This window comes from Caretta caretta, chromosome 7 (assembly GCF_965140235.1).
Source record: "Caretta caretta isolate rCarCar2 chromosome 7, rCarCar1.hap1, whole genome shotgun sequence".
Lineage (NCBI taxonomy): Eukaryota > Metazoa > Chordata > Testudines > Cheloniidae > Caretta > Caretta caretta.
In genome coordinates, this window is record NC_134212.1 from 122033148 (window position 1) to 122047522 (window position 14375).

General features: G+C 42.0%; 1 protein-coding gene across 2 annotated transcripts in view; it reads right to left on the minus strand.

The window, feature by feature from the left end:
- The window catches only part of CNNM2 (cyclin and CBS domain divalent metal cation transport mediator 2), a 186963-nt gene that overhangs the window by 14956 nt on the left and 157632 nt on the right, over positions 1 to 14375 (minus strand). The window contains exons 3-6 of one of the 2 annotated variants that reach the window (XM_048858150.2): positions 10418 to 10555; positions 8121 to 8290; positions 4554 to 4647; positions 915 to 980 (exon numbers count right to left, since the gene is read on the minus strand). In XM_048858150.2, the coding sequence (XP_048714107.2) occupies positions 915 to 980; positions 4554 to 4647; positions 8121 to 8290; positions 10418 to 10555 (468 nt within the window). The remainder of the gene's footprint in view (positions 1 to 914; positions 981 to 4553; positions 4648 to 8120; positions 8291 to 10417; positions 10556 to 14375) is intronic. The other variant, XM_048858151.2, reaches the window with a different exon arrangement.

The following is a 14375-nucleotide window of genomic DNA, read 5'->3' on the forward strand; positions in this document are numbered from 1 at the left end:
CTCGGGTAGCATTTTCATTTATCTCCTAACTAGGAAAGGCACCCCCGGTGCTCACTATAGGTAAGGTTGGCTTCCATCTTCCATTCTGGATTCCTCTCCTCCCTGTTTCCAATCATTCACAAATGCCCCTAACAAGGTCTTTTTGGCCTGATACATTCCATACTTGGTCTCAGCCCTGAAGTGAAACGTTTTGGGGAAGTTTAAGCAAAATCAGCTCAAGTTCAGTCATCTGAGTAACATGGTCTTAAAATAAACAAAAACCCCAGTCCCCACATATCTCATTCACACATTACGTGTCTGAATAACTCAAATACCACTATGGGCAGAACTATCAAATTTGGCTTTATTTATAAGTCTCCATAGAAATCTGTGAAATAAATTAATTTTGAAGACGACAGAGTTTTTGAGCATGTGAAACAGGATATTCTGTGTATAAACAATATATAATTTAAATTTTGTTTGGAGATAAGGTACCTCTTTCTCAGTTAAATTTTTTTTTTTTTTGGCAGTTCAGCAGTATGCTTTCCTCCATTTTAACTCCATCTTCTGCAGAATTGAGACATTTTGTATATTTTTACATGAACCCAGGCTAGGAACCAGGAATATTATCTTTAAAAAAAAAATCACTCTGATACTGTATCAGTATAGGAGTAAGAGAGGCAAGAAGCTTTTCATTACCAAATATGTTCTCTTTAAACAGTTATTACTTTTATTTCATTTTGATGTGTCTGTAAGTTTGCTACCAATTAGTAATTAGTCATAAAAGAAAGTTTAGGATACTTACCTGTTAGGCATATCTCTTGGCTGAACTTCTCTCTAACAAGTAAAGGGGTCAGACAAATACAGACTGCAATGGGCTTTTTATTGTGTCAGTTCAGGCACAAGAATGATGGAAAAGAAGCATGCGGATTTACCTGGAGAACCTGCTGCTAATAATTCTGTTCTGCTGACAACAAAGGTACGAGACAGGGACAAGGGAACTAGAAGAAGGAGAGAAAAAGGGTGAGATCATGACTGGGAAGGGGACAGCTATCCACATTGCCAGGGAAAGAGTCAATTCACACTCTTTGAAGAAACCAGAAGCACAAATCAATTGCAGAAAAGAAAAGGGGGGAAAAAGCTGATTAGGCAATTTGTAGAAATAATTAAAAAAAATAAATCAGCAGAACTACATACATTGCACTTGGTAATCCTAACTGGCATTCAGTACAGAGATCTCTATTTACATTTCAAGACCCATTCATTTAAAAACAGTACACAATGCAAAAGCAGCAACCACTTTAGCCCAAGAGATGAAGAATAAAAATGAAAACCCGGCAAGTCATCTTGGGGGAAGGCCCAACGGGGGAACTAAATAGAGAAACAAAAACAGGATAGATTTCACTATTCTTCAAATTCTTTTTATCAGACCATCGAAAAGAGCCCGCAATTCTCCAAGTTTAGCCATTTTAGGGTGAAGAACATAAGAGCAGCCATACTGGGTGAGACCAATAGTCCACCTAGCCCAGTATCCTGTCTTCCGACAGTGGCCAATGCCAGATCCTTCAGAGGGAATGAACAGAACAGGTAATCATCAAGTAATCCATCCCCTGTCACCCATTCCCAGCTCCTGGCAAGGGAGGTTAGGAACACAACAGAGCATGGTTTTGCATCACTGCCCATTCTGGCTAATAGCCACTGATGGACCTATCCTCCATGAACGCATCTAGTTCTTTTTTGAACCCCATTACAGTCTTGGACTTCACAACATCCTCTAGCAAAGAGTTCCACAGACTGACTGTGCATTGTGTGAAGAAATACTTCCTTTTATTTGTTTTAAACCTGCTGCCTATTAATTTCATTTGGTGACCGCTAGTTCTTGTGTTATAAGGAGTAAATAACACTTCCTCATTTACTTTCTCCACGCCAGTCATGATTTTATAGTAACTTTAATAGTGATAATTTGCACTTAGGTAGCACTTCCCATCTACAGTTCAAACTGGACTGTACAGATATTTAAGCCTCAGCAACCTTGTATTGTCTTCACTTTCCGGATGGGGAAACAGAGGCATGAGGGCTGTTAGGGATTGGGAGTTTTAAAGAATCAGGTAAGAGCACCTACTCTTGCTCTGCAGTGCCTCTCTCTGGCTATTACCCAGAGTGCTGAAGGGGAACAGCTTCCAGACCTACATGGAGAAAGTACAGCCACTTTATTTATAAGAGTTCATCCTGGACATAAAATCTCAAAATAAAATGTACTCTCTTAACATATAGAAAAATGCATCCACAAACTAACGGCTTTGCTACTGGAAAAGGGACTGTAGAAAAAGTAATAAATACAGAGCCACTAGCAGTCAATTTAAAACAAACCCCAGATGTATGCACTTGGAGTTTGGTGAGAGGAAGACCAACATGGATTTCAGAGTAGGAGGGCCCACCCTGGGAAAGATGCAATGACACAATCTATGGTGGAGTGGTGGGATCCCTAAAAAGACAGGTGTTGTCTGAGTGCAAAAACTGGAATGAAGGAAGGAAGAACCCAGAGCATGTCAGCACAAAAAGGACACTAGGAAGTTCACACTGAATAACAGTAGCCAAAGGAGTAGCTGTGAAAGATTTTCCAGTGAAGTGTTGGTACATGTAAGGTGAGAGATGATGCTCTAACATACCCCCAGACCCAGCTGTATTGTAAGAGCTGAACCTCAAAATGGAGGGAACAGGGAGGGTGTAACACACACACACACACACGACTGTTTCTAGAGCACAGACAAAACTCTTCCAAGGATCTGTCATTTAGCAAATCTGCTGTTCAAAAACCTACAGGGTAGCAGTAAGATCTATTTAACTTCAGCACAATCATAATCAAGGAACAATTGCTCTCTACTTTGAATGTGAAATTGATAACATATATTCAGAAAAATGTCAGCTAAATGGCAACATAGATTACTGCTTACATCTCATATGTCCCAAAGAATTGCTTTTGTCTTTGGAATTTACTCTAATCATCTGCTCTTACAAGGAAATGATAATACCTTATTTATATATAGTACTTTTCATCCTAAAGGCTCTCAAAGCCATTTAACAATATATACTGAAATCATTAACCCACTTTTGAATTGCAGCTATTTCTTGGGTGGAACATGGAAAGTATTCTACTCCAGTAACACCAGAAACAAATTTCTGTGTGAGTGAAGAAAAACTTGTTCATTTGAAGCCATTCAAGGAATTTTAGGTTGGCAGAATGTAACTGCTAGACTAAACCACCAATATTTGTGAAAAGTGTTGTGGGATTTTTAATTACTTCAGCTGATCAGAATGTTGTTTTTTTTGTCTCTAGCTGAAAGGCAGCATTTCCAGCAATAAAATATGCCCCCTGGCACCATGGTGGAGGCAGTGGCTCAATACTGTCTAAGATGGACAAGTACTACCCACTGAATCACTAACATCATTTTCTGCAGCACTTGAGATTTCTGGGAGGTTTCCCATTAGACACTGAGCCAGCCCAACCTAGTTTAGCTTGTGAGATTTGACAGAATCACAGCCCAAGATGGTACAGAGAGAACAGCACACTTATAGAGACAATTGAAGTGTTACCTTTACTTCTTGTCATCAGGGTTAGCCCACAGTGAATATCTAATACATACTTATGTGATGGAGGTGGCTTGACAGGGTACCTGGCTCACAAGATTATGGTTTTTGTAATGAGGGTTCGCCTGGGTCCCAACTTGCTTTTCTCATTGTGGTTCCCCACATTTTTACTTACACATATTTTAAAGAAGATACATTTCTGTGCAAGTTGGTTGTACGGGCTGATTTTCAGCATCTTTGCATGATGGGAAAATCTCTCTTCCTCATTCCAGTATAACTGATAATTCTCAGAATCTCAGGCTTGTTTCACAAACTTCAGACTTGTCTACATGACAAGTTACTGCCCCCGCAAAGCAGGATGCCAATCTACAGTGCACCAGCTTGCCACGCAGTAATGCCCGACGTGGACACTGCTATACTCTGGGGCTTTCAGTACGCTGTAGCAGCATCCACATGGGATGTTACTGCGCAGCAAACTGGTGTGCTGTAGATTTGCACCTGGGCTTGCTGCACAGTAACTCGCCATGTAGACGATTATTAAAATATATCGTTATTCTTTCCTGACATGTATCATTTTCATTTGACAGCACCATATGTCTTTCTAGTACTTAGTATTACTTATCCTGTTCCTTCAGCCCCTATTGTGCTGCTACTAAAAACAAATAAAAAACCCCAAACCCAACTGTCCCTGTATTCAAACAGAAAAACAGATCACTAACTAGCAGACTTCTTGTCTGCTCACAGCCTGGAATCTGGCAAACTTGTGACAACTGGTCATATTTCATGAGTTAATACCACAACCATGATCAATCTCTCCCAGGTGTGAAACACCAGCCAGCTAGTTACATTGGCAGGATGTATTGTGGATGCCAGCCGCAACAAACACCACAGGGGTCTCTCCTACACAGCTCCCTCCATCCACATTAACAGTGAGAGGCATGCTTGGGCATGAAAGAATTTCAAAAGCAGAAGGTAAGAGAACATACCTGGCGATGCTGTGAGGGCCATCACCCCATAATAGGAAAAAGCACCAGCTTCAAACTTCATTCCCTCTTTCCCAGCCTCCACTTCCACTTTCCCCTGTTGAGGAAAACGAGAGAACCATAATTAAAAGGGGCCTCAAGCATCCCAAAGATCCAGAGACCTTATAACAGGCTGGCACCCTGAAAGCTGCAGCCTTGCCTGAAGTGGCAATTTAGGGTTAATTCCTGCCTTCTGCTGAAGTCCGTAAAAATGCACAGACAAGGGTAGAACTTTCCACCTCAAATCAGTCCCATTGCCCCACAAAACTTTCCAGCCTCATATCTGCTCCAGCTAATTTAACTCAGCAAGGTGGACAGGCTCATCACTGCAAAGAAATACAGTAGCTTCTCAATGGTACTACTTTTTTCCACTTCCAAAGAATGTTTGTGCCCCATTAAGCCATTTACTTCGAACTGAAGGGAAGGAGTGGTCTCCAAGTCTGAGAAAGCCCATACTTACACACAGTTTGTCCATCAAGCCAGATCTACTCATTTCAGGTAATTGCCCAAAATTCACACAAGGCCCTTCCGAACACAAACACAGGAAATCTCAACTGGGAATGAGAGTAAGCTCAACATATTTTGGGAGGCTGAAGTTAAGGTTGTATGCTTTCCCACACAGAAAAGAAATCCACAATTCCTGAAAGAGTCCTGAGTCTTCTTTCTCAAGGTTCTTTTGGGTTAGTTGGTTTCCAACGGTTTTACAAATTCCACATCCCTTACTATTTGATACTAACATTTATACAGGATCTTATCAAAGGATCCCAAAACACTTTACAAACTATACACAAGTATACCACCACAGAAATGCAGCCGCTTCTGGTGTGGAACACAGAAGTTATTGAACAGCACATAACCACTCTATATCCATAAGTCTAAGACAGAAAAAGAACAGAAGTATCTATTCTAGAAATGCATTTTTAACATTCAAAGTATAAAATTAGAAGCGTCAGTAACTACCTAGTGGGACCCTATTTTCAACGCCACTCCCAGTGCAGTGACACCACTAGCGGATTTTGGGACAAGGGAAGTAGAAATCTGATTCCATATCAAGCTGAAACTATATTTTGCAGGAGGAAGGAAGGGTAAACAGAAGTTAATTAATTACTTGCAGTGTTCTCAGTCTCTGCTGGGCTGGAGAGAAGGAACAGACTGGGTCCTCCCACATGTAATGGATAAATACGCCACTGAACCGATAGTCAGGTCAAACTGAAGCTAAAATTTAGGTTTTGTAAAAACAAGTTTACACTAAACCTAAGACCAATATCTATGTTTCCAAGTGTTTTTTTCAGTTCAATTAAAAACCATTTAAAAATAATCAGCCTTGCCCAGCAGTATTTTCAATCCAAACTATGCAGCGGTGTGCTGGCACAGTCAAGTGCAATCAAATTATCTAGTCTAACTGTCCAAAATGAGAGTAGCGCAAAAAGGAATCCAACAGCATAAACAGGTCAGAAGTACGTTTGATCTTTATAATTATTTCAAAAACATACTGTTAATAATTTGTTAAAAATACAATGCTCAGCCTAGTAGAATCAATTGAGTAATTACTGGCAATTATTCATCACACAGTCACAGACTCCACCCCTGAAATTAGATGTATGCAGGTGGAATCCTCACTTGGGAGTCCCTTTGAAATTAATGGTTGGAAAGTTTGAGCTGGCAGTTAGCTGTAAAAATGGGCCCTCAATTCTGCGACCTAGTTATTTCATTAGTTACACACTCCAAAAATGTCACCCTTGCCAAATCTGGGCCACACGACGAGCATGTGGCATGCTGAGCAGCTTGATAGCTGAGAATCAGGCAGCAAAATTTCACATGCATGATACTAGAAGTGTCCTGCCACACTTTACAGGTCTGTCTTTGCATTTTTCCCAACATTGTTTAATGACACAACATGGATTTTGAAGAAAAAAAAATGTTACAAATTGCTACATAATGTATTGCTGTAGAAGAGATGAGCCTATCCAGTGGAAATAAATTACAGTTCAGAAATCAGTAAATTAGACTATTTGAGATTAGATTAAAATTAATTTACAGAACTGTACATTTGTTTTCTTGTATATTTCCTATGTGAAAGAGTATTAATATACCTTGGGACATCCAGATCAGAGACTGACCATATTGCCAACCAAAGGGAAGTACCTATTATATGCTGATACTTGTTGTGGTAGAACCAAACCTTAGTACCACTTTTACAGCATGTCTTTTTATACACTCACTTGCAGATGTGACACAGGCATGTAGAAAAATTTCTTCTAAAAATAGCATGTTAGTTTTTACTAATCATATGCTTGCTTATTACGAGATGGTTTGTTTGTCTTAATGTGTGCTCTTTATTATGCCCATGCAATACTGCATCCTACAGCACTTGATCTATTATCTTGCCTACAGTGTATTTCAAGCTGCAGTGATCCACTGCAGAAGTGTGGGAGTTCACAGAGCTGATAATTCCTCATGGAAAGCAATCCATATTAACAAAGCTCAACTGGATACACAGCACTACATTTTTGGTGCTCCTTTCATTCTTTATTACTAAGATCATGGAAGAATAAAGACATCTTTATGTTTAATGCCACATAAGAGAGTCTACAACCCTGGTTTACAGCATAAGTTATAGTACTATAATGTTGTTTTGAAAGCTATTTTGTAAACACAACTGAACCCAGTCTACTCTGAGATTTGAGAAGTTAGCACCTTTCCAGCGAGATCCATGTTTAAATACCATTCTTGCTAGAAAGGTGCTACTGGGTTTCAATCTCAGTGTAGACAAGTATTCCTATGCGCCTTATCTCCTGAGGAGTAAAGTTCAGTGTTCATCTCCTGAAGAAATTAATGAGAAAATATACTTCCTAATCTCGAAGACAAAAGAGTATTTCCTCATCGCCTGGGCCTGTAATCTCATTAGATCACACAAATTAAGCAGGGTCAGGCCAGGGTTACTGCTTGGATGGAGGACCTCCAGGAAAACCCACAGGGCTGGAGAAAGCGAAGTTGGCAGTTCAGTAGGTGGCGCTCTTCCCTAAATTAATACTGAACGATTGTGCTGTGATTCTGGAGGTGCAGACTTTCAAACATAAAAAATGAGTTTTTGATCAGCTATCAAACATCCCACGGCACTTTTTGCAAGGAAAAAAATGCATTCGCTAGAGTGTCCTGGCCAAATGTCAATTCCAGTCATTACATTTTGCCTACCAATGTTTTCCCAACTTTTTCAACTGGACACAAAATTCTTCGCTGCCTGCCCAAATAATACTGGCTGCATTTCTGTTGCAATTTTCAACAGATGATCCTTTTTGAGAAGTAGGGGCCTATTATCCACACCGTACAGAAGGTTAAAATTGAGTCTGGGAGCAGTTGAATGAGTTGCTCAAGGTTAGCAACTTAGCAAGAGTGTCAGGAAGAGAGGCCTGGTGGCCTGGCTCCATACCTTAAGAAGTAGACTAACATAACAATTTAAGTTTAGATACGGAGGGGAAGGAGTAAGGAGACAGATATCATGATACACATATATCTAGTCATGTGCCTGACCTGTAAAATGAGAACAAAGTAGTCGACAGGCTTGTTTCTCTGGTAGAGGTAGTATTCTGGGGCTTTCTTGTTCTTCTCATCGTATTTCAGCTCCTGGATGACATGGGGATGTTTTAGCAGCCTTAGGAGGATCTTCTCTGACATCTGGGATGGGCCAAATGCTTCTACTTCTAGAAACACAAGATATAACTTGGCATTACACCTTACATGCATGGGGATGAATTGGCATTAGTTGTTAAAAAACATGGAAGCAGAGGCATATGTTACAGAATTGGAGTTTTCCTGTCTTTTGAGCCTCTTAGGGTACGTCTGCACAAGGATAAGGACCCATGGCACGACTGCACCTGACCCAGGTCAGCTGACTCGGGTGCAGGCTTTGGGGCTAAAAATTGCTGTGTGGACACTTGGGCTCTGGAATGGACCACCCTCAGCCCGAGCCCAAACATCTACACAGCAATTTTCCAGCCTGAAGCCTGAGCCCGAGTCAGCTGACCTGGGCCAGCCAGTTTTATCCCTGTGTATACATACCCTGTGGAAGAGTTTCACGGGAAAACAAGACCTACTGCAGTTCCCAGATATTACAAATGAATTTGCCCTCCTTGAGTTAATAACATACATTTCAGATAACTGAGAATGATCTCCCCAACATGAAGAGAAGAGGAAGAGGAATCTGCCCAGCTGAGAGCTCAGAAAGCCATAGTTGTTCGGGCTTGCTCATGGACTGTGAAGGGAAGGGGTTTACAATTAGGGTCCCGAAGACCTTTCAGTTTGGTTTTGAAATGATGTTAACGTGGATTCATTATTTATTGCATTTGTTTCTAAAGGTCCCTGGTTGTCCATAGACCTAGAAAATGGCTATAGATAGGCCCACTGCGTAAACCCAAAGAAGAAATAAAGGAAAGGTGCCACAGCCCACATGGGGACAGCGGCTCAAAGTGAGAGGCAGAGTGCAGGCAAATTCACACCAGTGGGATTAATGCATAGCACACAGAACACACCTTATAATCTCTTGCTCTTATTGTTCAACCTTCCCAAGGAGAGCTATTTGAAGTGAAAAAAGCCCAGCTTTTGGTGGGATGGATTAGGCCAGGGACACTCAAGAAGTAGACATGCAAATTGCCAATACTTGCTAACGCTGGTTTCAGATCAGGACTTTGGAGACACAGGACTGTCTGCAGATCCTGGTCTGCATTTAGAACAGTCCAACCAAACTGTAATATCTGACTTACATAGCAATGCCTCCACAGCCAGACTTAGATTTAAATTATAAAATCATTTTACATTTCCTAGACAAGCACAGAAACAGCACCACCAAATTAAGTCAATAAAAATCTGTCAAGACGGTGTTTGGGAACTTCCATCGAACTTCGTGCACATAAATGAACGAAGTGCTATTTGTTATTAAAGCCGCGTCTTCCTGTTGAACGGTTTTCTTTCACTGGAAGCAGCAATGATGAAAGGTGCTGACTGAAAGGCCTGTACATGGAAAGCCACTGCCTACACACCAAACAGGTACAGCATGAGCAATAGCAGGTCAAGCTTCACACACGCTGCTGCTAATGGCTCTTATCTCTGATGCAGAGAGACCAACTCTATGATGAAAAGAAAATCCAGTCGCAGTAGCCTATGCAATCCATGGGCTCTCTGCAAAGACTGCCCAGAGGGGGACCAACCATCATGGTGATTTGGGAATGCAGACATCTGCCCACTAAAAACTGGACTGAAGCCACCAACTCATGCCCCAGAGGCCAACAGGAAATCCATTTTAAAAATACAATTCCACAATCTGTTCAATTTGCATTTAATTTGCAAAGAAAGATTTTCATTTTCATTCAAAGCCTCATGGAACAGGTTACACTTTCCCCCTGAAGTCCAGGATCTCTTCCCAGATGAGCCACCAAAGGGGAAAAGTCAGCAGTCCAGTGAACTGGCCAGTTGGCACAGAGTCCTCATTAGTTTGTTCCCTGAACTCTCCCTAGTGGGGTGTACTTGCTAGTCGTTAACCTGACTGACTCTACACATGCAGTGTGGCACTTGCATTCAACCTTACCTTTCAGACCAATTTAAAGTTACTGGTCCACCCCTGGTAAATGTCTCAGAGGGTTCATGCCGACACTGAACACAGGAGAGGAGAGAATTTAAAAAGAAAACACAGAATACACAAAAGTGGCATTATTTGTCACCCCATTGTCCAGCCTCCCTCCCTGCCAGCACTGCCCACTGGCCTCGCCAGCCTCCACTGACAATCTAGCTCTCAGGCACTTGTGTGATTGCAAGCTGCAGTAAGCCGTACTTGCCTGTTGCCAGGAAACGGTGCATTGCCAGGAGGAGTTGTGGTGATATTTTAACCTTCATCTCACTGTCTGTCTGTTTGAAGGCAGAGAAGTCCTGCTTCCTGTCCCGATGTGCTACTTTCTTTTTTGTCTTGTTATCAGCTGGGGAAGGGAGGGTGGGAAAAGGAAGGAAGCAAAGTCTGTTAGAACAGGGTCCAATATGAGCTTGACTGAATGTAGTTATCTGAGGCCTTGTCTACACTACAGGGAAAAGTTGATCTAAGCTATGCAATTTGAGTTACGCAAATAGCATAATTCAAGTCAATGTAGCTTAGATCTACTTACCGCGGGGTCCACACTATGCGACGTCGACGGGAGACGCTCTCCCGTCGACTCCCCTTACTCTTCTCGATCTGGTGGAGTACAGGAGTTGATGGGAGAGCAATCTGTGGTTGATTTAGTGGGTCTTCACCAGACCCAATAAATCGACCGTTGATGCATCAATCGCCGTGCGTCAATCCCCTGGTAAGTGTAGACAAGCCCTAAGACAATCCAAACTGCAACAGCCATCTAGAATAACAAACAGGACAGAGAGACCTCCCTACAATATACTCAAAGCCGATTATATGACTGATAAAACTTTAATTGTACTACAGAACTCATCTTGCATTTGCTCCACAGGGTGTGGTCTCAGGCAGCAGCCCAGAATCTCACCAATTTCAGTGGGATGAAGGAATCTGCCTGTGGAATTTGGACTGGAGGACCTGTATTGTTAGACCTAGTGGAAGGTCTTGTTCTCAACAGTTTTACTAATGATAAACAGAGAAATCATTTCAGTATCTGTAGCAGTCACTTTCGTTCTCCTATGCACATTATAGGAATACCTTGCAAATACTCAGGTTATTTAACTGCAGACTGAGCTATTTAATGTAACTGATAAGCATTAAAGAACCACCATGGTATGCTACCCCCTGACGGTACAGATCATTATATCTATTTTCTATGTATTATAAAATATTTCACACACGCTATGTTAAAAGGTTGTGAAGTCAAGCACTCAAAAGTTAGTCTTAATTCTAGTATTTTCTATCTGTGCAACTTTCATTTGGCCTCCTTGTCCATATGTAGTATGGTACAGTCTTTCGTTACACAATCACATCCATTCTTGGGCTTCTCATCTCAGTCCCAGTCTCCTCGGGTTCTTCCCTTCCAAGCTCCTTATCTGATTTGTCGCTTCCCCTTGCCCTGGCCTCCAGTCTTAACCCCCTCTCACACTGCTTGTCCCAACTGCTCTCAGACCCAATCTCCCTCTCCTGTCTCCTTATCCCACTCTTTGCCCAGCCAATGCCAGTTCTCCCCCTATACCCCGGCTCCTCGCCAGATCTTCCTCTCCCCCCAACCCCACTGGTTCTCAGTCCCAATCTCTGCCAACCTACTGGTTCCAAGAACCCCCACCTCATCTCCTCCCAGCTCCTGTCCCCTTGCCCAGTCATTTCTTGTCCTTCCCCCACATGCTCCCAGAGGCACTCTACCTTTCCCCTTAACCTCCTGGCTATGTCTACACCCCAGTCTCAGGCTATGTCTACACTACCGCAGTAAGTCGACCTATGCTACGCAACTCCAGCTACGTGAATAACATAGCTAGAGTCGATGTACCTTAGGTCAAGTTACCGCAAGGTCTACACCACAGGGGGTCGATGGGAGAACCTCTCCCATCGACTTACCTTACTCTTCTCATTGGGGGTAGAGTACAGGGGTTGACTGGAGAGCCATCTGCTGTCAATTTGGTAGGTGTTCACTAGACTCTCTAAATCAACCGCCGGTGGATCAGTCTCAGAGCGTCGATCCTAGCTGTAGTGTAGACCTGCTATCAGTTCCTTCTCCCCCAGTGGCTCCTTTTTCCATTCTACATTCCTCCCCCGAGTCTACCTCTTGTTCCTTGAGCATTTGAATCAGATGTTTCCTTCTCAACACTGCACAGGCTCCTCCACGCTACCAGGCCTCACTGAGAGCACAGCAGAGACAGACTCCCTGCTCCCAGTTCAGGTGCCCTGACCTGGTACAGCGCAGTGGCAGCAGCCCAGAACTGCATATGCCCCAGGCTGAAGCATGACCAAAGCAGACAGAATCTTTGGGAGTCTACTGAGCATGTGCAAACTGCAATTTTTCAAAGGCTTACAACTTAGCCAAATTTGGGCAGATTTTCATGGAGATGGCAAAAAACTCATCCTTGACACAAAGCCCACCCCTACTGGCAAATTTCATGTCCCTGTCCCAAAGCATGGGGGCACTAGAATGTTTCAAACAAGAAGTTGCTACAAATTTTTAATATGGGCAAAATGAATTTTTGCTTGGCCTGGTTCTTGGAAATAGCTAAGCCATGCTGACTGAAAAAATGTGAGCCTGACGCAGAGACCCAGCAAGGAAAATTTCAGCCCAGTTTTAACTAACTGAAACCAGATGGAAGATGGGAAGCGTCAGGTAACCTTAATTGTAGGTAGTGCCATGACTCTTGCCTACAAAACTACACACACAGAGTGATGTTTCCCATACAAGAAGCTTGACTAGAGTTCAGGTTGCACAAGAGTTAATTTCCACCCCGTTACAACATAATCACTAAACATTAAGGAAACCTGCAGTTAAGACAACATTAACGTCAAACCCCACAAAATTTATATGCTTTACCTCCTACTCACAGCTCATATACCATGCACAAACCACTTGTACTTTCCATCACTACACTGATTTGGAGTGAATACTTGGAGTGAATACTAAATAATATAAATACAAAATACTGATGGAATGGATTCTAGTGCTTCATAATGAACCAACAGGTCCCCTGGATGCTTTGTATTAATTTACAGCAGATGGTTTTGGATTGCCACAGCATCTTCCAGGAGGCCAGGAGAGTTCTCTACTATTTGTATTATACTGCATAAATGTACAATAGTTAAACTTTCCAAGGAAGAAAAATTTCACATGGACTTATGTTCACCAGATCTAATTTATCAGCCTACAAAGACCATGAAATACAGAGCCTAATTTTCTGGCCCCTTTCATAGCATTAATACAGTCAACCCCTTTTTATTTTCGGTATAAAATATAGAATAATCCAAATTATCTCTCTTTATAAAAAAGCAAAAAAGCTATACCAAAAAGCATAAACAGTACCTCCCACCTCTGGGAGCACCCCACTATCATCAAAGAGGCAGGTATAATACATCCAAAGGGAGGATGTTTTTGCAGTGTAAATGAAATCATAAGATCCTACTGTAAAGCATTAAGCCACAATCCTATTGAATGGACAATTAGAAGAGTTGATAGTAATGAGAGTTCCATCACACAGATGGTGAATTCTAGACGTATGATAACAACACCGCTCTTATATTGGTGCTTTTCATCAGTAGGTCTCAAAGCACTTTACAAAGGAGATCAGTAATAATATCCCCATTTTACAGGATGAAGAAACCGAGGCACAAAGCAGGGAGCATGCATGACTTGCAGAAGGCCACCCAGGAGGCAAGAGCCAGGAATAGAACCCAGGTCTCCTGAGTCCCAGTCCAGAGCTCTATCCACTAGGCCATATTGCCACCTTATAAAACACACTTAAGGTAAGAATATTATGTCTTAAAGGACTGCCATACAGGAACTTCTGGGCACCTGAATACTGATACGATACTGACAAACTGAAAATGGTTCAGAGAATAACATACTATTAGGAAGCTGAAGAGATGGACCTAGGAAAGATTCACTTAATATTTACAGAAGGGGAAAAGAACAGTGAACCAAAGGATATCTGAATAGCATAGGGGTATTTCAAATGATTATTTGTATTGTGATCATGCTTATAGGCCCCAATGTGCTAAGCCCTACACAAACACACAGTAAGAGACAGTGCCTACCCTCAACCAACTTAAAGAACAGTTAAGACAGATAAAGGACGGGAGAAAAGAAGTACTGCATTTGTAACCCAGTTGTACAT